The sequence below is a fragment of the Saccostrea cucullata genome, unplaced genomic scaffold (assembly GCF_032062105.1).
Source record: "Saccostrea cucullata isolate Sc308-1 unplaced genomic scaffold, CSIRO_AGI_Scuc_v1 ctg3127, whole genome shotgun sequence".
In the NCBI taxonomy this organism is placed as follows: Eukaryota; Metazoa; Mollusca; class Bivalvia; order Ostreida; family Ostreidae; genus Saccostrea; species Saccostrea cuccullata.
Genome location: NW_026933869.1, coordinates 25,637 through 51,650, shown reverse-complemented (window position 1 = coordinate 51,650; position 26,014 = coordinate 25,637). Strand labels below are relative to the sequence as shown.

At 32.3% G+C, this 26,014-nt stretch overlaps 1 protein-coding gene across 1 annotated transcript in view; it reads right to left on the bottom strand.

Moving 5' to 3' along the window:
- Positions 1-3,408: 3,408 nt before the first annotated feature.
- LOC134239523 (L-asparaginase 1-like) overlaps positions 3,409-26,014 on the bottom strand; it is a 28,453-nt gene continuing 5,847 nt past the window's right edge. The window contains exons 3-8 of the mRNA XM_062721695.1: positions 12,674-12,813; positions 11,944-12,105; positions 7,703-7,810; positions 5,963-6,064; positions 5,646-5,669; positions 3,409-3,491 (exon numbers count right to left, since the gene is read on the bottom strand). Coding sequence (XP_062577679.1) covers positions 5,664-5,669; positions 5,963-6,064; positions 7,703-7,810; positions 11,944-12,105; positions 12,674-12,813 — 518 coding nt within the window. The 3' untranslated portion in view covers positions 3,409-3,491; positions 5,646-5,663. The remainder of the gene's footprint in view (positions 3,492-5,645; positions 5,670-5,962; positions 6,065-7,702; positions 7,811-11,943; positions 12,106-12,673; positions 12,814-26,014) is intronic.

Below are 26,014 nucleotides of genomic sequence, written 5' to 3'. Positions count from 1 at the left end.
TGCTATTTGCTGCAGAACTGTAGCTCTCCGAAAAATATAGATATTGACACACCGCCTGAGACCGGAGAGCTACAGTGCCACCCGTTAAAAAAACTGTATATTAATTGTGCACAAAAAAGTGCACTGTTTCTCGATTTATTTCTCAATTTCTCAAGATGTCATCTCAAAATTTCACTATAACCGTATATTCCTAACTTACTCTTTCACTTTTTCCACTACAGAGAGTATACGAATATAATTAGATTTGATTTTCCCGACGTCAATTCTGGTGAGTTTTACTGGGCTTGTTTGTTTGGAATTTACTCAAAAACCAACTAAGCAATGCCGATGAAAGAGGAACACTATACACGTATTAACTAAGTTCGAGTGTATCAAGCATTTTGTTGGACCCAAAAACCAAACTGTTTGCCTGACTCGGTTAATGTATTGTTACCCATTTCTTAAAAATATTTTTATATATGCATATACCTACTCTGTGACGTAAGCAGTCCTCGACAGGTCCCACATCTCACTCAGCAGTCAAACATAGATTTATTTTTGCCCGTTCAGTAGAACATTAGAAATAATTTTAGACTTAATTTGTATGGAATTGCATATAACCAACTTTTTAAAGGTTCAACAGTTGTAATTATGATTTATGAATTTTATACGAATTTTATTTCTATCGAAATTGTCGCAGGTGAAAGCAACTAAAACAAAAAGGCACTTTTCAAATAATATTAATCAAGAAAAGGAGGCTAAAAACCACATTAAAGGGGTATTGAAATAATTTTTTTAAATATCTCTTTCAAAAAATATTTTTCAGGTTTGTTTCCTTATTTAATTGAATATAAATTTGTACAAATTGTATATATATATATATAAATGTTATTGGCAAAAATAACAAACTTGAATATTAAAATAATATTGATATATAATATAATATAATTGAGAATTTTGATGATAAAAATTAATGACAATTTGCAAAATTTATCAATATACAAAGGACAGACATGAATGGTAAAGAAGACAAAAAATGAAAGAAAAGAATCAATATGATGCCTAATAAAGATAAACACTATATTATATCTTAAATCTTATATAGATATTAAATAAATAATATTCTGTTTCTTAAGCGAGATTTGTCACACATACTTGTAAGTAAGGTACAATAATAATACATTTATTATTCATAAAATTTCAACATATACACTTCTTACATTTCCCCTTTGTTAAACACTAAAGATGTCTTTAAGCTCCTTACCTAAGTAAAAATTTATGTTTATTTGCGCTGACTTAAACATTGTAATGGACACTTCGAAAACGATTTTAATCGTGAAGATTATCTATCATAATTTATTTTATGACCGGACTTTTAAAATCTTTAACGAATATTTTTGATATAAAAGTCTGTCTGATTTCTGGTGGAAAACGTATATGTACTGAGAAAAATTAGTTAAGCAATTGTTTTTCAATAGGTATGATTTTAAATATATTTCTGCCATTGGTTTATTTTGTTTCTACTTAAAATCAATATAGAAAAGGGGAAATACACACTTTTTTTCAGTGACGCGCGGAAACTGCGTATTCTAGCGTTATGACAATTCAACAATATAATAGGCTATGCTCGAACGTGGAAGAATTCTTTTAACTTGAAAAGCCCTTCGAGCATGCTTGTAAAAGAAAACCGGTAAAAATTGTAAAAACCCCAAATTAGAAACGCCCAGGACTTTAAAAAAAAATTAACGCCAAACGACCATAGATATGCTTACGTTGGTTGCTCACAAAAAGATGTCGCTAAAAAACTTTCTTGCGCACCCCATCACCATATGTCGACTTTTAAACCGATCCCATACCACTTAACCTGTTACTGACCGTCAGATGTCAGGACGTCCATGAAAAACGACGGTTAGGCAAGATCGTTTTACTGTAACAACGTCGAAACGTAACCGTTTCATGGCTGTTTCTAAAGTTGCAGACGTATAACGCCGTGCAACTGGACCGAGGTTATGTGGATAAAATGTAACAAACCAGCAAGGTTTAGCAAATCTTCGTACTCGAAACCTCTCACAGCAGTACCACTAACTCAACGTCATCAACAATCCCGTTTCGCATGGACAATGTCCGTCCGCATATCGCATGAAACACGTTTTACGATAGCACACAATTGTAGAAAAAAATTGCTTGATTTTGTTATTTGATGACAAGCTTACATCACAATTTCATTTCAAGTGTTGTGTCTATATTTTTTTCTTTGTATGATAAAAAATATCTTAAATTGCTTAACTTAATTTGCTCAGTATATATACTTTGATGATACATTTTTTGGCACCTGGTAAAGTCTTTAGTTCTTGTCATACACTTTTAGGAAGCACTGAACTTTGTCATGTCTGATGTCTCTTGAAAAGACTAGTAATTTACATTATGGTTGACAAAACACTACTGTTTCCTAAAGTATTGCGTTTTCCATTGATGATCTGCATACCACACGACTACTTAGAAAATTATTTTTAACAAATAGCTGGTTTTAATAAGTCATAAATTTAACCACCGTTTCAAGCAATGTGAGCTGCATTTTTAGAATATTATTTCTCCAATAAAATATGTTTTTACATGTATGATGAACTTGTATGTAGTTTTAACCATTATCATCAATAAGACCAAATTTAGATTTTAAAGTGTTTTAGAAGAAATATTTCTGTAAAATGGAACATATATACAGTATTATATAAGAAATTATCAATCAAAGCCCTACCATCGCAAATATTTGCAACTGCTGTCTATAAATCTTCTATATTTATCTCATTTAAATAGTTAGTTAAATTTTTTCAACAAAATTATCTGATGTCAAACATGCAGCTCATATTCCTTTAAAAATGAAAAGTAGTACTATATTTAAAGCATAAATACATTATACTTTTTTATGTCAGTTATTCTCGATATGAAAAAGGACCTTAAATCATTATTCATGTACATTGGTTGTCAAAATCGTCATTAGGAATAAATGCCAGCTTGAAAAAAAGTACGTGAAATTACAAAAAGACCGGTCATTCTGATTAAAACATTAGCGCTTTCTTGCATCTCTAAACCTCTTAGATGTTAAACACCAATAAAGTGAAGAAATAAAATGACTTTCAGATTATCATTTTTGTCTTTTTTTCATAAAAAATATCGATCCTTTGAAATCAATAAAGATTTATCTGTATCAAATTAAAAATTGTTCTGTCCCATATAAAGCTAAAATAGTCTTCGTGCATCCTTATAAAATCCTTATAAAATGCTGATAATGCTGTCACTAAATTAATTTCTTCTCAAAAGTCCTTTAATACCATATTTACATTAATTTTGCTCCTATATAAAATGTCAAACAAGATAGAGATTAAAGTATATGTCTTTTTTGAAGTGAAACATATCAAATCTTAATTATGCCACACAAAACATTGCTAAAAGACTCCAATTCTTCGTCTCAAATTTCACTATTGATATGAAAAAGTCAGTCTGGTCCAATTTCTCTAAAATGAAAAAAAACAGTTATTTTATAAAAAAAGGAGAAAAATCTTAAAAAAGATATCAATATTTGAAAATACGACGGTCATACAAAAGGTTCGTAGACTTTTGTCATAACTTTCTCACCAAATTAAATACACATATTTTAACAATCAATTCAAATGACTTTAGCAAAAAAATTTGAATATACCTTGATAATTGTTAAAATTGAGCTATTTGCTAATTATACACTTTATAATGTCTATAGCCATAACTCCAATAAATGGCGCTTAAAATGTATAAAATTGAAATGTGTAAATTAAGTTTTGTTCTATTACTTGCTTAAATTTACTCTAATACATGGCTTTGTTTAAAAGATATCAATTTCTAAAGACATATAGACTTCATTTAAAAAATGACATTAGAAGACGTTACGGAGCAGCAAGGAGCGATAAAATTAGTTTTGCATTCGAAAACCTTTACAACAAACTTTGAGAATACTGAGGAATCAGAAAATCAATAATAAATGATCCGTGCAATTGTTTACAATAGAGAAGGCTATTTTTTGAGTGTTGAAGACTTTGAATCGGACGATAAATGGTGTGCACAGTCCAGGTTATAGTTAAAAATCTTGTCAAAAGAGTAAGTAACGTCGTGAAACTTCGTGTGTGATTGACTTTTTCGGAACTTGTGAAAGCAAAGTTACGCGGTAAAAAAATTGAAAATATTGACAATCTAACTTAAGCCATTCAAACACTTGTTAGCAAACTTGGTGTTAAGTGTTATAGATACAAATTTATTAATGAGGAGGAGTCTACAAACCGTCTATGCAAAGAAAAGGCAGAGTATTTTTGAGAAACTTTCTTGGGCGTTGTTTTTCAGGACACAGTGTTGTTAACCGTGCTCCGTGGTGACAAAACATATTGCATCTAAAGTTGTCTTACACGTGTTCCGTTTAATCAAATTTAATGAAACTTTATACACCGACAGTATATAGGTTCTTACGTTTTAAATTGTGTTGATCTTCATTGATATGATGGTGGACGACATTGTCTACGTATTTTTTGAATGACCCTCGTATATGAATTATTGCTCTTTTACCAAATAAATTTAATGTAAGAAAATAATTTCCGCTTGATTTTTTATTTACTACCTGAATTCATACAGATTTCTATGGCTTATCAATGCTTATCAGGAAAATTAAATCTCACAAAATGTTTTGGTTGTCAGATGGAATATCCATTACATGAGATTTTGACCCACAAGATATGTACCTTACGAAAATGCATATATCCATTGTCTAAGTTAGAAATGGATATAGCTTGGTCTTAAGATCATTACCCTCCTCTTCGGAGGCGGTCTACATATTAAATGAGTTTTCCGCTCTTCTTTAATCGGTAGGAAATGTGTGATACAAACCGATATTATACAATTATTGACTTTTGATGAGGTAAACTCGGGTCTTTACAGACCTGATCAGCTATTGGTTTACCATAGTTGAGGATAACCAATACCTTACCAGGTCCGCATAGTCACAAGATGATCGCAGATCCAAAAGTAGATAGCTGTTTTATTGAATAATCGGAAATTTTAAAAAACATTTTGACACCTCAGCTCTATCAACAATCAAATATAAGCACTCATTATATAATGCGTAGTATAACGCAATTTATCATATTTTACCGGCTTAAGAATCATCTTAAAGTGGACAACTATACTATTAAACAATAATACTCATCAATTTACAAAAGAAAATAGACTAAGCTTAGTACTGGTGCCTGTCATGTTTTTCGTTCATGACACATGCTTTAAGACATGTAATTTGATTGGTCGAAGAAAATGTATACAAAGCTATGGTTGGTCAAGAGGGATAGCCTGAATAAACATCCGGGACCTTCAATTAAAGGTGAACTCATTCTTATGTACACCCAAGAAAACGGGCGTCTACACCAATCATAGAGCATCAAAATTCCTGATCATTTAATGAAAGGAGATAAGCTTTGTTACATTATTTATCGACTCTGTGAACATCGTTTAAATGCAAGCATATAATTTGTAATAATAGTTATTGATTCCCGAATAAACATATCAGTAGTTTGATAATTACAAGGCGACTTTTAAGGATATGTTAAGGATATGTTTTAAAAATTAAAAAATTAAAATCAAATCGAATCACTTACCTCATTTGTAAATTATTTTCAGGCCTACAAAAAAATAATAAATAAACGATTTAAAGGGAAGTTTATATGAGGGTTGTGCGTAATATTTGTAGGCAATATTTATGCTATGTCCTTTCTTTTTGTTAATAAAACGGAATAAGGGTTAATGTTTTAATTATATTTTACTTGTATCATTAATTAATTTACAAAGAAAGGTGTCAAAAATATAATTATAAAGTTAAAGAAAAAAATTTGCGTCAAAAATCATTCTAGTTTAATTTATCACTGTTTTTTTTTTATATTCTTAGCTTTGAAATGTATATTCATAAAGGACATACTTTTGATTTTGCAGCGAGACGATACATATGGACTAAGTCCAATACTTGAACTCTCAAAGATGGTGTTGTTTTTTCTCCTTTACTAATCTCCTCAAAATATTTCTAAAAAGAAAAAAATCCACATTCTTATTTAACAATATTTACAATTAAATACAAATGCAGCAAGCACTCCTTATCTCCCACACTGTTTGTTTATTGTTTGTTGTTCAGTCATTTTCGTGTAAGATCCATCATCACGTTATAATTAATTTAAACTTTATCTTGAATTTTAAGGTGCTTATTACGGAGAAATAGTGGACCAGTTTGTTTATCTAGGCAGTGTGCTTAGCTTTAACTGTAAATTCCTGATTATCCAAAAACAATTAACAACATAAGGTTGCAAAGCTATGTTCGCTCTCAAACCAACAATGAAACAGCTTTATTTAAATCATTGTACGTTGTTTTCTTTTTTGGATCTCTACGTGTGTAGTATATTAAACTATGGGTGTGATGTCTGGGGATCACACAAATTAAAGGCCAGGGCATTGAAAAGGTTCATCTTGGGTGTTTACGGTATGTACTCGGTGTCCGTAAAACTACAAACACATCCATGTTGTACTTTGAGACAGGGCATCTACCTATGCATCTTATTCGTTTCTATCGAGTGTTTAAATTTTGGTTTAAATTAGTGCAGTCTAAGAATTGTATATTAAGAGATGCTTAAGATTGATCTTTTTGTTGTTGTGAAAAAATTATCAAAGTTGGGCAAGATTTATCGAGGATCAATTACATTGTTTGGGACTGGGGTATATGTAGAACGACCAAAGGAATCTGAGTTGTCTTAATTGTCTGCCAATGTTTCGTCAAAGACTTAATGACCACTTTATACAAACCTTATAGAGAGCAAAATGCAAATAGAATTAAAATGTTATATCTACACGCATTTAGTTGATAATTTTTGCTTGCAGTTTTATTTAGAAAAAATCAACACCAAAATTATGCAAAAATGTATTTCTAAAATGATGTTGTCCTTGCATAATCTGTTTATTGAAACGGGTAGAGATAAAAATATAACAAGAGACAAAAGATTCTGGAAAATATGTACTACAAAAATTGAAGACGAATATAATTTTTTGATTGCATGCCTAATGTTTGTACAAATGTTAATACACTTATTAAGTGTGAATAATGTTAAAGAATTTAGGGAAATTTAAGGAAATGTATCTATAAAGCCCTCGCGCTTAGAAATGATTTAATCATATAATGGTGTGTCATTTGCTGATTTGAAAATATTATATTGTTTGGTATGACTATAATTGCTTTACTGCATGGGTTTGATATGGATATGCATTTACAAGAACTGATCGTCCATTTTCGATTACTTCCTTTTTTTAATATATACGTATATTGTATTAATGCTGTAAGTCGTATGTCTTTTGAAATAAAGAATTCAAATTGAAATTGAATGTGTAGTCTTAACTGTACTGCGTAATTTTGCCATTACAGTTAACAGAAGAAAATACTTAAATGTAAAGGATTTTAGTCAGTCTTTAGGGTGTTAGATCCTTGTGACGTTGTAATTAATTTAAACTTTTTCTTGAATTTTAAAGTGCGGTCACACGGTACGATTTTTGTCGAAAGTGAATCGATTGAAAAAATAGGATGAAAATTGAATGACAAATTGCATCTTGTGTCGGCGCTTTTCTTTTATCAAGTTTCAAAGATGAATTTTCATGCTACAACAGAAGTAACAATACTTACTTTTCTATCAGATATCTCTGCTTTTAATATGCATGCTATGTAGAGCTTAGTGTATGCTGCCTCAAACGTCATATCACCTCCGTTTACAACACCAATACCTTCAAGTTCCTAAACGTGGTAATAACAAAAATATATTTACTTGGTGTTATTTTGAGGGGATATATATATATATATATAGAGAGAGAGAGAGAGAGAGAGAGAGAGAGAGAGAGAGATAAAATGATCAAATAGCGGTTGTTTCTTGTGCATTTTCCTCGCTATCATTTTTTGTCCCCTGCTTTAGCGATGGGACATTAAATCTCATTCCTATGTCCATCAGTCTGTCTAGCTGTCCGTCTATCAGTCTGTGTACCTGTTCTTCTGTCAGTCCGTCACAAAAACTTTTACCTTTTCCATAACTTTTGATTAAGTAGAGCTATGACTTTCATATTTCAAATGTGTATTCTTTGTGATAAGACATTTCTTTGGGTACCACTTAATTTGACCTTTGACCTTGACCTTGGAGTTTGACTCACTTTTGCACAAAAATTCCAAATTTTTACTTTGACCATAACTTCAGAATGGTAGATATAAAGATTTTCATATTACACATATATATTTTTTGTGAAAAGACCTTCTATTGAATACCAACAACTTAGACCTTGTGACCTTGACCTTGGAGATTTCCGTGCTTATGAAAAAACCTTGACCATAACTTTAGAACGGCAAGGGCTAGGGCTTTCATACTTCATATATGTAAATCTTGTGAGAAGACCTTACATTCTTTCATTGCATAGCAAGAACTTTGTCCATTTGTCTTTGACCTTTACCTTGACCTACTTTTCAAAAACTTTGACCTTGGCCATAACTTTTGAACGGTAAGGGCTAGGGCTTTCATACTTCACAAATGTAATCCTTGTGAGAAATCTTTTCATTGGATACCAAGAACGTTTAACCTTTGACCTTGACCTTGGAGTTCAGTGATAATTTCTAAATAATTGACATATGATTGTGTGTTCATATTACACAATACGTCATAAGAATGACACCTCACCCACAAAGACACCGAAAGCGGGGTACCACAATTTCTTGAACTTGCTTGTTATCTCTTGTGTATATTTCAAACAATTGAAAGGTCTAAGTAAATGAATTCAAGCAGAAAAAAATCCTAAATTGGGATGACACACGAGTAATCTGAAATAATACATCAATTTTACTAAATATTCCGTACTGAGAGAACCAGTGTGACTGCTTCAAGATCACGTGATGGTCAGTGCTCTTGGGTTTCTTTGTTAACAAAGACGTGCATAGATCTTCATCTCTCTCGTTTTTATTGATTTCATCCGTTATTTTGAGCTTTTTCAGCATTCTAATGTGTTAATCTTTTGAAAGCTATTCCGAACACTGACATAATTTCTGTATATACAGAATGCCAGGCGGGAGTGGTTTGCTGTCATTTATAAGCCAAATTTGTGGTTCAAATTCTTCCTTTTTACATGCACCCAATTCTTGGTTAGAGAATTCATAGAACACTGAGCCAAAATTTGGACAAGACCCACTAATTGTTGATCTGCAGGGAAAGAAACTTTGAATTATTTTATTGAGAGACTAATATGAGGAATTATACGACAGAACCCCAATGTGAAATAAGATCCAAAACACATGCTCATTTTGAATTGGGCTCAAAATGTCAATAAACGACTTCCGGTAATAACAAAAATAATGCTCGAGAAGTTCCTAGTGAATGTGTATTAGCATTAAAATATGCCAAAGGTGACTGTGATTCAAGTATTAAAATATCAGTACCAGTTCAAGATCTCTGAGCATGGTAGATGAACAATCTCCAAATAATTTTCTACATGTATCCTATCAATAGACCTGATCGACATGTGGGTTTAAAGAGAGAAAGTTCAGGCTCAGGATGGCTTGGACTACTACTGTTCAATAGGAACACAGGTCTTATACAGACTAACAGAATTATATTAAATATTTGGAACTTTTAGGCTGGTTTCTTGATCTTAAAAAGGTGTTTGCTCTAGATCTTTTATGAAAGATTGTCATAGAAAGTTATGCATGGACAATGAAGGGGCTGTCTCCAATTTACAGAATATGGGAGATGAAATTGCAATATTACACAACTTTGCAGAAGAAATATGGCTTTTATGTAAATGTTGAACTATTTGATTAAGTGCTTGTGATCTTCCAGAGGCTAGAAAAGACTTAGAAGAAGACAAACCGTCAAAAATTTATCTAAGGATATGGAATGTATTTTAGACAAGACCATGTTTCAAAACATTTGTAAACAGCTGGAAGCCTCTGACATTGATTTATTTGCTTCCAGAATTAAAACACGGTTATCTACATACGTCTCGTAGTTACAAGATCCTACGGCGGTTGCTGTACAGTTTTTAGTATAGCATGGACTACATTGTGTTTCCTTCCTTCTATGAGCTTGTTGGGGAGAGTCATTCAAACGATAGAAGTAAACATACGTGGGTTTTCCAAAAAAATCGTGGACAATGACGTTTTGATTAAAATGAATGGATTTATATAATTCTATTGTATATCAAAATCTTTTTCTATGAAAAACAGTCAGAATGATGAATTTTTATTGATGGAACTACATATTTTTATAAAAATCGGGGTCTTTTAAGATCGCAGAAGGTGCGCACGGACCACGTTGAAAATGCCATAAACTCTGATAAAAAGTTTTCGGATTGAAATGATTATTTTCTATAAGAAAAAAAATCAAAACTTTATCAAAATTATATGTAACACAAATAAAGAGACTATGATCATTTTCTGAAATCTGAAGTATCGCTTACTAAAAAGACAGTGAAAATACTAAACGAAAACCCTTACAAATATGTGTCAAAACTTCACAGAAAAGGCGACGTCGGCCGTCCGAACGAGGCAACCCCTTACAAAAAAAATATTTTTATACGTTTGAAACGATGTAAGAGACAAAATATTTGCTTAAACAACTCAAAATTATTGAAACATATTTAGTTTATGTATTTGAAATTGATTTTATACGATTTTTCAACCGTGTGTACCTATTTGAAGACACTAGAAGAATATAAATCACAATGTAATTTGCTGAAAATTTAGATTTCTATTCATGACGTTGTTAAAAATCTACCACAGCCTCGGACTGGGTTACGCAGTATGTGTATACAAAGTTTTTTACATTGATGACGCACGTAAATTTTTGTGTTGTTTTGCATTTTAAAAATTAAATAACTTTACTCTATACTTGAATATTCTTGCTAGCACTTAAAAGTGTGGAGCCATAAAAAATGTAGTGCGTGTCCATGAGAATGTTTTAAAATTCAAAATCAAAATGTTTGGCGTTATAAGAAATTAGCTTAACGTCAGTCTGGTTCGTGCGAACTATCTGCAACCTATAAAGGCCACGATTTTTTTTACATAAATATTTAGTTCCATCAATAAAAATTAAATTACTCTTACGGTTTTCATACGAAATATTTTGATATACAAGAGAATTATAAATAATCATTTCTTTTAGCAAAATCGTCATTGTCCCCAAACTTTTTGGACAACCCTCGTATGTTAAGCTGTTTTGTGGAGCCTCATTGGAAAACTCAACATTGATTTACAAAATATTCTGATTACTGGTGGAACCACCTATTCTGATACCCAAGCGGCATTATCTATTAACTCTTCTAATGTCGCCAACCGAGAAGTATCCAGTGTCAAAAATGAGGCTATTTGTGTACAAAATATCAAGGAGAGCTTCAGATGTTTATGTATTGTGCAATTACAATAAAAGTGATATTTGTTTATAATACGTATATAGAACGAGGGCTTTTCAATAAATAATGTCCTCGGTGCTCAGAAAGAAGCAAAAGACGCTTTTCAATGATTTAGTCTTCACGATTTTACTTATGAATCTCTTTTTATTAAAACACATGTCCGTAACATTTTTTATCCAATTTCTGATTGATTTTAGAACTCATTTTTGGGTATGATCCTTGTTGTACTGGGAAATGGCAGATCCAATGATTTCCTTGACTTGTTTCTTCCTTTTGAAAGGAGTTTTCTTCAAGTTTTGAAAAGAAACATGTCAAAATGTCAAAGATCTGGCGAATATTAGTTAATGTGAAAAAACATTAACTTTCTGTTTATCTTGTAGATTTTGTAAAAAAAAAAAGAAAAAAAAAATCAAAAGTTTAAATTGGTTAAAATGTTTGAAGAAAACAATGAAAGCGCTTTTTATGTTTTAACAAGTGTTGCCTTACTGTTCCAATAGCATATGTAGAACTAACACTGCCACCTTCACACTGTGAAATGTTGACAACGAGTACAGAGTTCTTCCAAGTTTTTAATGTCTGAAGAACTATATCTGGAACATTTCCAGCTCCAAATGAACGTAGAATAAGAGCACTAGGCACGAAATTCATCTGAAAGAAAATATTGATTATAGATATCATATTTAAAGTACGTAGTTATGGACAATCGCTGAAAAAAATATGTATTGAATTTCATATATTTTTAGATTTATCTAAGTTGTAAATGATGTATGAGTGGGTTGTTTGGAAAAATTGTGAACTAGCGCCCTAAAAGTAAAACCGCAATAAATACATCAGTGATTTTTTTAATGCTTAAGGACAGATGATACAAACATTTTTTTTTCTTTGGAAGAGACTAAATATCATGTCACAAGTTTAGGAAAGAGGAAAAACAAAATTTGAAAAAAAATCAGCAAGATCACAGAGGCTGTTTTTACCATTTTGTTTTTTTTCCCTCATAGAATTAACCTGGCTTGGTATATTTTTCTTAAGTTTATATTACAGTTTTAGCACCAAGATAACATATTCTTAAGTTTTTTCACCTGTAAACTTTCACTGAATTTTTTTTCTATATTTATGAAGTTTCTCTATTCATGTAACACCCTAGGTATTTTTCTGCTGCCAAACTAAAGGCAAAACTGACATGTTTTGTTTGTGTTGTCATTAAAATAATACTTACTGCATTTTCAGTTATGCCTGGATAGATATACAGTACATTCACATTTTCAGTAGCAGTATTGTTGTTTGTACATAAAATTAGCTCCTTGCCGGTGCCTCGTGTTAAAACAGGTTTTAAAACAAGATTCCAGTTCACCGCGCCTGAATGAAATATATATTATTGATATAATCAATTGTTTATTTAGAATAGACAAAAAAATAAACAAATAAACATTTTAGTTCATAAACCGTTATAATAAATTGCATGAGCCGTACGTTGCTACAAAATGAATTATTTCTAAATATATATTATTAAAACAAGCCAATTTGTGGACAATAAGGGAGACATTTATCACATCTAAAATTTTATTATCTGTAAATTTTACACTGTTTTGTATGGGGTTTTTTTTTTTTTTAAAAATAAAAGTAACAAAACTGTGTATGTTTAAATAACCGGTGGTACTTAAGACCAAAGATATAATTGAAATCTCTCACTTATAGAGAAACCATTGGTACTGTGATCGTCAAGTTTTACTCACAATTTAATATATTAGATAATTAGAGCATTATAGATATTTTGACAACTGTACAATAATTACATTGATCAGAAACACAGATGTGGCTTTCTGCTAGCTTAAGCCAGTGGGTTACTTTTGATATTATAATAATATTATTCCTATATCAACATTTTTAACGCTACGCGGTAATTTCTAACAAACGTAAACATTTCAGATTGACGCAAAGCATTAAATGTCCGTAAAACATTAATATAACTGAAACATTTTTAAGTATGTCAATAAGAAAGATGATAATAATAGCATTTTTTTCAAGGGAGAAAAGAATTTTAAAAATTATCTTTAAAAAAGTAATATTTACAAATCGGATACATGTACAAATATTGTGAGATCAATTAAGATTATTTTTTTCCATAAAAATATATAATCTAATTTTTGTCGGAATCTGGTCCACCAAATTTAGTTTCTGTGCTCGAAAATCTGTGTTCAGAATTGCCCAGCCATAAAATTTATGACGTCGCGTATGGAAAACGCTAAAAACCCCAAAACACGTGCACTTTGATGACGACAAGTTTGCCAACAAATCTTGTTGCATTATTTGATGCATGTGAAATATGCACATCATTTTTCAATATTAAGAGACATTATGAATTTCTTGCAATCTTTGCACAGTTTACAGAAGTTCAATGGGGTCTTGTTTTTGAATTGCCTAATTAATGAAAAAGGCAACGATGGTTTACTAAGCAGTTTCTTGTACATTTTCCCAAAATTAAACTTGTAACCCGTTGTCAGAGAGGGTCTTGGATGGTTTTCAATCAACCGTGACTGTGAGGTTAAGGCGAAACAGAGCCATTTTACGAGTGGGTTATTCGTCCTGCAATCTCTTAAATCGCCACCTTACTAACACAAAAGCAGCCATTTATACAGTAGACGATTACATGTATAATCATTACATTCAAACGAATTTTAAAGAAAACAATTCTGCAATTTTGTTTTTTGAGCCAGTCAACTTACTGTTACTATTCTTCTCACTGGCACATGCGCCAACCGTTTGACTTATTTTTTTTGCGTGGTTACCCATTTCAAATATATCCAGGGTTTGAATGATAAACACTCTGACGAAATTCCATGCAAAGGAGAAATAAGGCTCTGACAGATGCATGGGAGAGACATTGAAGATAACGAGAGTTTTTGATTTTCACTTTTAGGGGTTTCACCATTTGCGCTTCATTAACTCATGAGTTATTAGACAAAATCAAATGGGAATTTGCTGATATCTTTTTGAAAGATGATATTTTAAGTAAGATAGGAAAACTAATACATATTTTATGAAAAACAAATTTAATTCACCTCAAAAGTTTACCCTGTGTTTCTTTTTCTTTCAGTATATTTGTAAATAAATTATACCCCCCAAAAAACGAAGTTAGGGGGGGTGGGTGGGTATTAGAATCACGATGTCCACTGTCTGTAGACAAGATTTTGTCCGGCCCGTGTCTCAAAAGATGTTGAAAGGATTTGCCTGAAAATTCGTACACATATTAATCATCATATGAAAGTAATTACCCTGTATATTCATTTTAATTGGATTATCATTTAGCATTTAACATTTGGTTTTTTTTATTTATATTTTGTGGTTTTGTGCAGACCATTTCTCAGAAACTATTGCAACTAATTGTATACTTATTATTCACCATATGAAGGTATGCAACTAGAATTTTGAACGTTATTTGTTAGTTTCTCTGCATTTACAAGTTTCATGGTTTTTTTATTTTGATTTACTTGTTTATTTTGGGTTTATGTGCAAGGTTTATGACATAGGATCTATAATATCTGTGCAAAATGTGAACTGCAGCTTAAAACTACTCATTAAAACTAACAAAGAAACATCATTAATTGTCAAAAACAGTTTTTACATTACAGAGAAAATAATGTTAATTCATTTGTGTCTTAAGAGCAATGAATTGACATGCATCGAGTAATAGATAAATTAATGAGTTTGATGTGGGAAGTTGTTAAGACACCTCTTCTCAAGTATGTGTTATTTTTATCTCTTGGGAATTAGGCACAAGAATTTAAGATCTCTTTTCTATAATTCTCTTCATTGTAATTTATTGTCTGTCAAAGCCCTTAGCACTTAATCACTGGATAAACTGCTCTTTATCATTGTTTAAATGAATTTCATTTGAAGTTACCAAGATTAATTTGGTTTTGTATAATGATTTTTTCAACATCAGTTTTTAGTGTGTAATGACACATACTGGTACGCATGTAGTTGCAATTTATTTTTTCAATGGAATAAAACAAATTGTACATTGGAATTACAATGTATTACTATATTAATGTTGTATTTGGTTGCACCTTTGTTTCAATCATTAAAGAATAAAATGAGCAATTATATTTTCAGTGTAATTTGTAAAAGAAAATTGTGAACACCTCTTAGATCCAAAAAAATATTTGTGAATTGGCATCTTCTCTGAAAAATCCAGCAGGGATATTTGTCCCTATCGGACAGTTCTAGTTTAATTTTACTTGTAGGTATTGATGTTTAAAGAACCGTAGAAACATTATCTTGTAATTATGTTCCCCAAACGAAGTTGGGGAACATATTGTTTTTACTCTGTTTCTTATTAAGGTCTTCCGTCTTCAGCGGAAGACCTTATTGTTTTTCTTCGGTTTCTTTTTCACTTTTATTATTATTTTTTTTTTCTTACCGATTTTGTGCACGCCATTTCTCGAAAACGGCTCAACAAAATCTTATGAAACTTTCAGGACGTATGGAACATCACTTGAACTTTATGCGTTTTTTTCCGTTTCGATGACGTCACTTCCGGTCTAGAGATATCGTCAATTTCCTTATTTTTAAGGGTCATTTTGTCCACAATTTTCCCGAAAAACGGCTCTAGATAGAAACTTCAAACTTTGAGGGTAAGTAGAGCTATGTCTGGAGAGGTGCATCAGGTATATCAAATTTACTGGAAATGACGCTCGTCGGCGCTCGCTATGGCCTGAAAATAGACTTATCACAAATTTCAAAATTTCTCACACCTTTTCTTCGATATCTTTTTACCTGAAAATATTTTTTGAATACATTAAGAACAAAAGAAGTGTAGAATTTAAAGATTTTTCAAATGATATCTCGAAAAAAGGGCTGACCCCTAAATTTAAGGGCCTAGAGGGGCCGACAGTTTTTTCTTTATATCTCAAAACGTATTGAGAATTTGTAATACGTCAAAGAAGCAAAGTTGTTCAAAATGACAAGCTTAATCTATTGAAGTCATCAAAAAACGTTCGGCGTCGTCACTTCCGGCCAAACCGGAAGTAGTCGAAAAACGCGTATTTTTGCCGTTCTTGACAAGTTTTTTGGTAACAAATGTCTCTAGAAGCAAAAAAATAATTTTTCGACCGTCGTCGTCACTTCCGGTCAAACCGGAAGTAACAAAAAATTGCTTATTTTTGCATTAATTAACATAGCGTTAGAGGATTCAAACCATTTTTAGGCGTTATTTCTCATTTTTGTTAAAAATTAATACTACTTCCGGTCAAACAGGACGGAAGACCTACTCGTTGCTTTGCAACGAGCTTTGCTCTAGTTATTATTATTTTTCTTCTTGGGAAAATTTTGTCCGCGAATGATCTTGTAAAGTACACATCCGATTAAGGGGAAACCTTTTTAGGATAAGTAGGCATGTTATGTAGATTTGCGGAACGAAGGTCATTTTGCGCGCACGTGCTTGCAAGAGCGCGCACGTGCAACACGTGAAATGACCAATATACTTGAAATTGCCGTAACTTTTACATTTTTTAATGTAATGCTTCGATATTTAGAATATATAGACATATTATAAATGTAGATAAAATGACATTGTCAACATGCCATTTTGCTTGCACGTGCTTGCAAGAGCGCGCACGTGCAACACGTGAAATGACCAATATAATGGATATAGCCGTAACTTTTCTATTTTTTGATGAAATCTTTTGAAATTTATAATGTAAGGATATATTAGTAGCGTAAACAAGATGACATGATCAAAAAAGCAAGATCTCACGCGCATGCACGTGCGCTTCGCTCTGATTGGCTGAAACTAAAGTCTCAATATCTTTCTGGTTTTTTGACCAAATCCTTTGAAATTTTAAACATAGGCATGTATTAGGATATCCTACAATAAGATTTATAGTAATTATCATGAAAACACGTGCATGCACGTGCGCTGCAATTTGATTGGCTTATGCTTTAAAAAGTTATAACTCCCTTGGTTTTCAACCAAACAGGATGGAATTTGGAACATGGATAGATATAATGGACTTCTACAAGAAGATACGGTCACCAAGCATATGCATACACGTGCATGTACGTGCCCTGCAATCTGATTGGCTGAAACTTTGAACAGCTATAACTCCCTTGGTTTTCAACCAAATGGGGTGGGATTTAGAACATAGATAGGTGTAATGGACTTCTACAAGAAAGTATGGTGGCCATGCTCATGTGAGCACGTGCGTGCACGTAAAATGAGTAAAATCAAAATTACACATAAATTAGTGTATTTTTTAATACTTTTGGATTAAATACTTTGATATTTAGTATATTAAAATCTATAGATTGTGAAGACAAGATTATATGGTCATTACGCACGTGCATTCACACGCGCACGCGTGCAATGCTAAAATTTGAATGAAATTGGTATACTTCTGGGTAAACGATGTTAAACTCTCAAATGCATAGAGTTTGTCTTATCTAATGAAGCTTTTAGGGAATATGGTACCAAAAGGAAGTTGGGGAGCGTTTGGGGAACATCTGTAACGGTCCCCGTTACAATTAGCACTAGTTATGTTCCCCAAACGAAGTTGGGGAACATATTGTTTTTACTCTGTTTCTTATTATTATTATTATTATTATTCCTGGGAAAATTTTGTCCACGAGTGATCTTGTAAACTATACATCCGACTTAGGTGAAACATTTTTAGGGTTAGTAGGCATGTTATGTAGAGTTGCCGAACGAAGGTCATTTTGCGCGCACGTGCTTGCAAAAGCGGGCACGTGCAACACGTAAAATGACCAATATAATGTATACTGCCGTAACTTTTCTATTTTTTGATGAAATGCTTTGAAACTCATAAAGTAAGGATATAATAGTAGTATAGACAAGATGACATGGTCAAAATAGCAAGATCTCACGGGCATGCACGTGCGCTTTACTCTGATTGGCTGAAACTAAAGTCTCAATATCTTTCTTGTTTTTTTACGAAATCCTTTGAAATTTTGAACATAGCCATGCATTACGATATCCTACAACATGATAAATAGCAATTATCATGAAAACACGTGTATGCACGTTCGCTGCAATCTGATTGGCTGAAACTTTAAATAGCTATAACTCCCTTGGTTTTCAACGAAACAGGATGGGATTTGGAAAATAGATATATATCATGGACTTCTACAAGAAGGTATGGTCAGCATGCACATGCATACACGTGTGTGTATGTGCTCTGCAATCTGATTGGCTGACTCTTTTAACAGCTATAACTCCCTTGGTTTTCAGCCAAACAGGATGGGATTTGGAGCATAGATATATATAATGGACTTCTACAAAAAAGTATGGTCACCATGCACATGCATACATGTGCTTGTACGTGCGCTGCAATCTGATTGGCTAAAACTTTAAACAGCTATAACTGCCTTGGTTTTCAACAAAACAGGTTGGGATTTAGAACATAGATAGATGTAATGAACTCCTACAAGAAGGTATGGTCATCATGCTCATGTATGCAAGTGCGTGCACGTGAAATGGGTACATTGTAAAATCAAAAATACACTTGAATGAACGGTTTTTTTAATATATTTTTGAATTAAATACTTTAATATTTAGCATATTAAAATATATAGATTGTGTAGACAATATGATATGGTCATTACACACATGCATTCACATGTGCACGCGTGCAATGCTAAAATTTGAATGAACTTGGCGTTGTTAAAGTATCAAATGCATAGATTTTGTCCTATTTAATGAAGCTTACAGGGAATATGGCACCAAAAGGGAGTTGGGGAGCGTTTGGGGAACATCTGTAACGGTCCCCGTTACAATTAGCACTAGTTATCATTATTTTTCTTCTTCTTCTTCCTGGGTACTTTTTTGTCCAGGAATGATCTTGTAAACTGTTCATCCGATGTAGGTAAAACCTTTTTAGGGTTAGTAGACATGTTATGTAGATTTGCCTAGTCAAGGTCATTTTGCGCGCACGTGCTTGCAAGAGCGCGCACGTGCAACACAAGAAATGATCAATATAATTGATATAGACTTACTTTCTCAATTTTTGATGAAATGCGTTGAAACTCATATTGTTATGATATATTAGGAGCATAGACAAGATGACATGGTCAAAATAGCAAGATCTCACGCGCATGCACGTGCGCTTTGCTCTGATTGGCTGAAACTAAAGTCTCAATATCTTTCTTGTTTTTTGACGAAATCCTTTGACATTTTGAACATAGTCATGTTTTATGATATCTTACAACATGATATATAGCAATTATCATGAAAACACGTGTATGCACGTGCACTGCAATCTGCTTGGCTGAAACTTTAAATAGCTATAACTCCCTCGGTTTTCAACCACACAGGATGGGATTTGGAACATAGATAAATATAATGGACTTCTACAAGAAGGTATGGTCACCATGCACATGCATACACGTGCGTGTACGTGCGCTGCAATCTAATTGGCTCAAACTTTAAACAGCTATAACTCCCTTGGTTTTGAACCAAACGGAGTGAGATTTAGAACACAGATAGATGTAATGGACTTATACAAGAAGGTATGGTCACCATGCTCATGTATGCACTTGCGTGCACGTTAAATGGGTAAAATTAAAAATACACTTGAATGAGCGGTTTTTTTTTATATTTTTGGATAAAATACTTTAATATTTAGCATATTAAAATATATAGATTGTGTAGACAATATGATATGGTCATTACGCACATGCATTCACATGCGCAAGTGTGCAATGATAAAATTTGAATGAACATGGTACACTTTTGGGTAAACGTTGATAAAGTCTCAAATGCATAGAGTTTGTCTTATTCAATTACGCTTACAGGGAATATAACTATAAAAGGGAGTTGGGGAGCGTTTGGGGAACATCTGTAACGGTCCCCGTTACAATTAGCACTAGTTACATGTATGTCATGGGGTTCAAGATTTTATAGAAGTAGAAAGTTATGCTGCTTAACGAGGCCGAGTCTAATTATTTCTTCCTTAGGGATTTTGACACTTTTTTGATAATTAATTTTTTCTGTTATATTAATTGTTGAAGATTAAAAAATCGAATGTTTACCATCCCGATTTCTTAGGTGACCATTTCAAAAAATGTCAAGTTTTACTATTAGACCCTATGGGAATTAGTTGCAATTTATCACATTTTTTCCATATTTTTTGTATTTCTGCCCTAGAGATTTCTAGTTTATTCAAGTACACGAAAGTTTTTCAAAAGAGTCATCACATTATAAAATTTCAAAAAAAAATTCACCATCTACTTTTGTCGATAAATAAATTACTAAGTTTATTTTTTCAAGCCCAATTCCTCTAAAATTGCCATATTACGGTATTACAACATACAGACCCTGAGACGTGCTATTACCCCACACGCTCACTGCACGAACGGTACACGAACGCTACACGGTTTGCACGAAACGCTGCACGGTTTACACGAAACGCTACACGGTTTACACGAAACGCTTTACACGAAAGGCTGCACGAAACGCTTTGTACACGTTTCTCACACGCTTTGTATACAATTCTCGCACGTTTTGGCCTCGATCGATTTGGATTTTCTACTCGGAATATCTCTGACATTATTACGGTTTTATGATTAATTATATGGAAACCTTTCACAAAGCCACATGGCATTCAGATATATTACAAGAAAACTGAAATATCGTAGATGAAATAAAAAGTACGTGACTTATGTGATTTACTTCTCAACTGTTCTTACATGATATTCATGAAAAGAGTCTACTAAATCAGTTCTGTTTATTTTACTGTTTATAGCTAGAAATTCGGATTTACAAAATGAATAAAAGATTAAATCCGTCGATATGTAAGTTGTACCCATTAAATATTTATTTTATTTCAAAAAATAAAACCCAGTCGTAATTTCAGGTGTCATTAAGCCGTGAACTCAATATGTATATATAGCAAAACAGGTTTTCAGTTGCATGCACTCGGAGTCGGAGCCCGTGATCGCTGTTGTAAATGACCTTGATCACAGTTGAAAGACGGAAGGAAGATTCCAATATATTTTTAAGGGGTGTATCTGCGCAAGCATTTAACAAAAGATTTAAGAAAAGAAAAGAAAATTTAGCATTTATTCAAACTAACATTAGATTGAAAGTTATAACATAAAATGAAAGACTTTTCTAGTAATTTAATAAATAGCCCCCCCCCCCCTCCTTTCTAAACGCGTTGTTCTCATGGCATGCGAATTCAAATTATAATCTATTTACTAGTATTTGACAATAATGAGCAACAAATTTTATGCATGATTAAAAGGTATTAAATGACACATCGTTTCAAAACTTTCTTTCACGTACTTTAAGTGTAAAGACAAGAGCAGAGTCCTGTGATATTTTTGCTTTAAATAAAAAAAATTATACCGGTATTAATTTCTTTCTTTCTTTGGGAAAAATATTTTAGAAGCCATGATCGCGTTGATAGTATAATGAATTCAATGCCCTTAAAAGTGTTGTACATAGTTGATTAATTTGAACACATTTTCATTGGAAGGAAAAGAAATCAAACAAATATATATTATACATTACCGTGTAATTTCGTTTTGTTGTTCCATTTTTTTGTTATTACTCCAAAAATATCACAATCATAACTATTTTAATAATATAATACTAATACAATTTGACATTCTGACCCATCGATAGCCATATTTAGAATGAAATGACTTCCGAACGAATCTTACACGATTCTTGCACGAAAGTCACACGTTTCTCACACGATTCGTACACGAAAGTCGCACGTTTCTCACACGATTCTCGCACGCTCGCTACACGGTTTGCACAAAACGCTTTGGAGCTTACACGAAACGCTGCACGGTTTACACGAAACGCTACACGGTTTGCACGAAACGGAAAGCGCACGAAAGTTACACGCTTTTTTGGGGTAGTAGCACGTCTCAGGGTCTGTATCATTACAGATAAAATATCGGAGATTTTTAAACATTTTTTTTGGTTTAAAAAAGCAATCTTTGAATTGCTAGTATGCTTCTTTAGTTGTTCTGTCATCAGTTTTTAATATAATATCCATGGAAGCATGCAAGCAAGTCATGCGTCGTTCTTCAGCGTCATGCGTTGCTTATAAAATCCGAAAATGGTGACGTTGGTAGAGCCATTTCAGTGTTTTTATCCTATTTATTGTCGTAATATCACATTTTCAGATCAGTAGGGGTTACAGATAATGTTAATTTTGTATTAAAATGAAAATATTTGGCAAAGGTGTACTGTCGCACAAATGACGGCATGAAATTAAAAAGCTGCGCAGGTCATGCGCACTCCAATTAGACTTGGACTGGTTAAAATAATGGGGCATAGGACGATGTTAAAGACGTACAACACACTGGGGGAGATAACTCTTGCGATTTCAATTGAACGTTTGACATGACGTCAAATTTAACGTCAAAAATAAAGCGTCAAAATGACGAGTAAAACGATCCCGATGTATATCAATCATAAAAGAAAAATGGGATATGGGGCTTGGCTGTGATTATGTTTTTTTTTTAATTAACCCGATTAAACTCCGTAAAAAGCAAGACATAAAATACCATCCCTTAATTTTTATTTCAATTCATATACAATAAATTGGATTCTTGATCAAAGCGCAGCATTTTTTTTATTCTGAAAATTTTATTTTACATTGCCGAAATTCTCATTATGTACAATTGGCTTTATAACATTCCGATTAATAGTCTTCATTACAATTTGTGCATATACGGTATAAATATTGTTTTATTTCTTTAATTAAATAAAACAAAAATAAACAAACAAAAAACTTTTTACAATGTAAAATCGATGTTGTTCTCAGACCCTCACTGATCAAAGAGGAACAACTCTGAACATGTAGGAGATGTTTATTTTCCTCCCTTTATTCACGGTTTTCCACAGAATCAGATACATTTACAGCAAGACCTGATAAATCCGATATAAATTGAATACTATAGACCTCATACAATGTAAGTATAGAATTGAAAAGAATTGTTGAGTAGTACTGAATTTATCTGCATTTATGAATATCCTATTGCAGCAAATCGTTTAACTTTCTGTCGTCAACCATGTCGGTTCGCATTTCCTCGAATCAAAACAAAACGTATCCTATAAGATTTTTTAAAATATCAATGTGCGATTTGATATAAATTAAAAAAGATGAAGAGTTTAATGTTTGATATTTTGAAGCTAATGTGGACGAATACGGAATTTTCATTTTAACTTAGGCTATAGAAGCAACGACATTGAAAGAATGCGTACAATATCATGAAGGGTGTACATCTATACAAATGTCAATGTATCCCCAGGCCCACATACTGTCTCGTTTGAAATAATGACATGAAAAAAACTACAATTATTCCATTTAAATCACAGGAGAGTTGAACATACACCATTTTTTTTAATAAATAAAATTAAAGAAATAAAATTAAAAATCAACATATTCAAGTTCAACATAACTTGAATTCGTATCCAGGTTTCATGTGATATGGAATGCATAACGATTACATATATGGACTAAACACTAAAATCCTTCAGTAATTTTTTCCTGATACATCTAAAAACAGTATTCAATATTTATTTTGCATTCATGAATTTAAAAACAAATGCATACCTCCGAGATTCAAATGACGAAATACTAGTATATTTGCACTGTAAACGACGCTTTGTCAAACGCTAATGGTCTGCGACGCAAAAAAGGAAGGGGTGGGTTGGTAGGGGTGCTCAAAAATTGCCTAAAAATCTATATTTTAATACGTTTTACATGTGAGAACTTTTAAATGTGTAAGTTAAAATATTTTTGAAGCAAAAGCAATATTCCAATTTGATTTTTTTTAAAATGTGTATTTGTAGATTCATAGAAAAGTGATCGACCCTCGTCTGAAAGACGCGCGGCAACGTGATTTATTGAGAAAGGGAGAGGGGGTGATTTTCCGCTATTAAATCAAAACTGGTCGTACAAAAATTATACAAAAAAATTATGAAGATTATTTTTATACTACCAGCTACCTAAAGAAAGTTTTTTACCAAAATTAAACGACAGGTTTTTTCACAAAAAAAAATTGAATTTGAAAAATACACAATTTCCAAAGCGTAGATAATTCATAGTTTTTCAGTTTAAGGTCTTTAAAAATTGTTTTGATGATTTGTATATCAAAAAGATGACCATGTTTTTGTGTTAAACTAAATGGTTAAAGGAATACGTCAATAAAATTTGACAATTATATCTAACCTGGCTTCTTTGAAAATCAAGGTTTAAATAGTTCATTGATAAAAAAATTTCTCTCCTTGTAAACATCTAAAGGGGGGTACCTTTCGGAACTTCCTGTCCAAAAACCACTCAAACGATTTTGTCCGAAATGTGCATGTATGCAGAAGATATAGTCATGTACTAAATATACAAAAATAACGAAAATTAAACGATAGGAATTTTTTGGGGTAGGTGTGTTGTACATCCTTAAATTTTATTTCAATTTAAAATTTAATTTAATATCACTATTTATCAAAACTTTTCCTGGTATTACCTAGTTCTGTTTACTGTAATGGACATTAATTTAAGAGTAATGACGTCACAATATTTCTAAAGAACATTTTAAATGTGTTTGTTCACTTTTATTTGATCTTGACAAATCTAACGGATCAATTTCAAGAAAATGTTCCACAAAGTTTTCCTTGAAGGACATCATTTTTCTAGAAGCATTCTGTAAGAAATTGAAAAACTTTTTAATGATCGCATCATTTAGACATCCTCAATGCTACTTCCCTGGAAAAAAGCAAAGATCTTCGTCATGAATACATTATAATTCAAATTTCTTTGATGGCCCTAGGAAAAGGAGAAATAATTTACTGATGGTAATATATGATAAATCTCTGCGTCACAATGTCACATTTGTTTAATGAAAGTTTTGTTTTCTCCGATATAAGATGTGCTCTCATATATGGGTACAACTAAGTTTTGTACTGTGGCCAAAATATTGGACGCATTCTATCATATTACAAGAGTGGTCGAATTTACAGTTAGTTCACTGCGTACAAGACATATCCTGACAACCAAAAAGTCTCACAAATTAGTCAATTGGACTGCATTAGGACTGCTTTCTCACTACATATAATTAGGTCTGCTATTTTACTGCACCTGGACTGCTTTGAAATTGTTCTACAACAAATCTAGCAGTTCCGGAAATCTCAAGATATCTTAAGGACCGTAAATCCCGAATTTGCTATAACCTTTTCTATCTATTTAAAATATTTTTTTGCTTACTTTCAGCAGGGGACTAGTCATAAGAAGGAGAAAAAAGAAAATCTAAGGTAAAATTTCTCGTAGAACTAGTATTGATAGTTACTGTATGTTTAGGATAAATTGAATATTCATTAACATGTGCAAACAACCTATTTCGAAGTACAAAAAAAAAAACAAACTATCCTCAAGACTTCCTTGCAGTGCACAATTAATCAGAAAATATAATGTTAAGAAAACAGTCTATTGTTTTGGTTGTGAAAAACGCGATAGTCTTTTTATTTTCCGTGCCCTTAACGTAAATATGGGTGGAAGAAACAAAAAGATTTATTTGATTAAGCGGA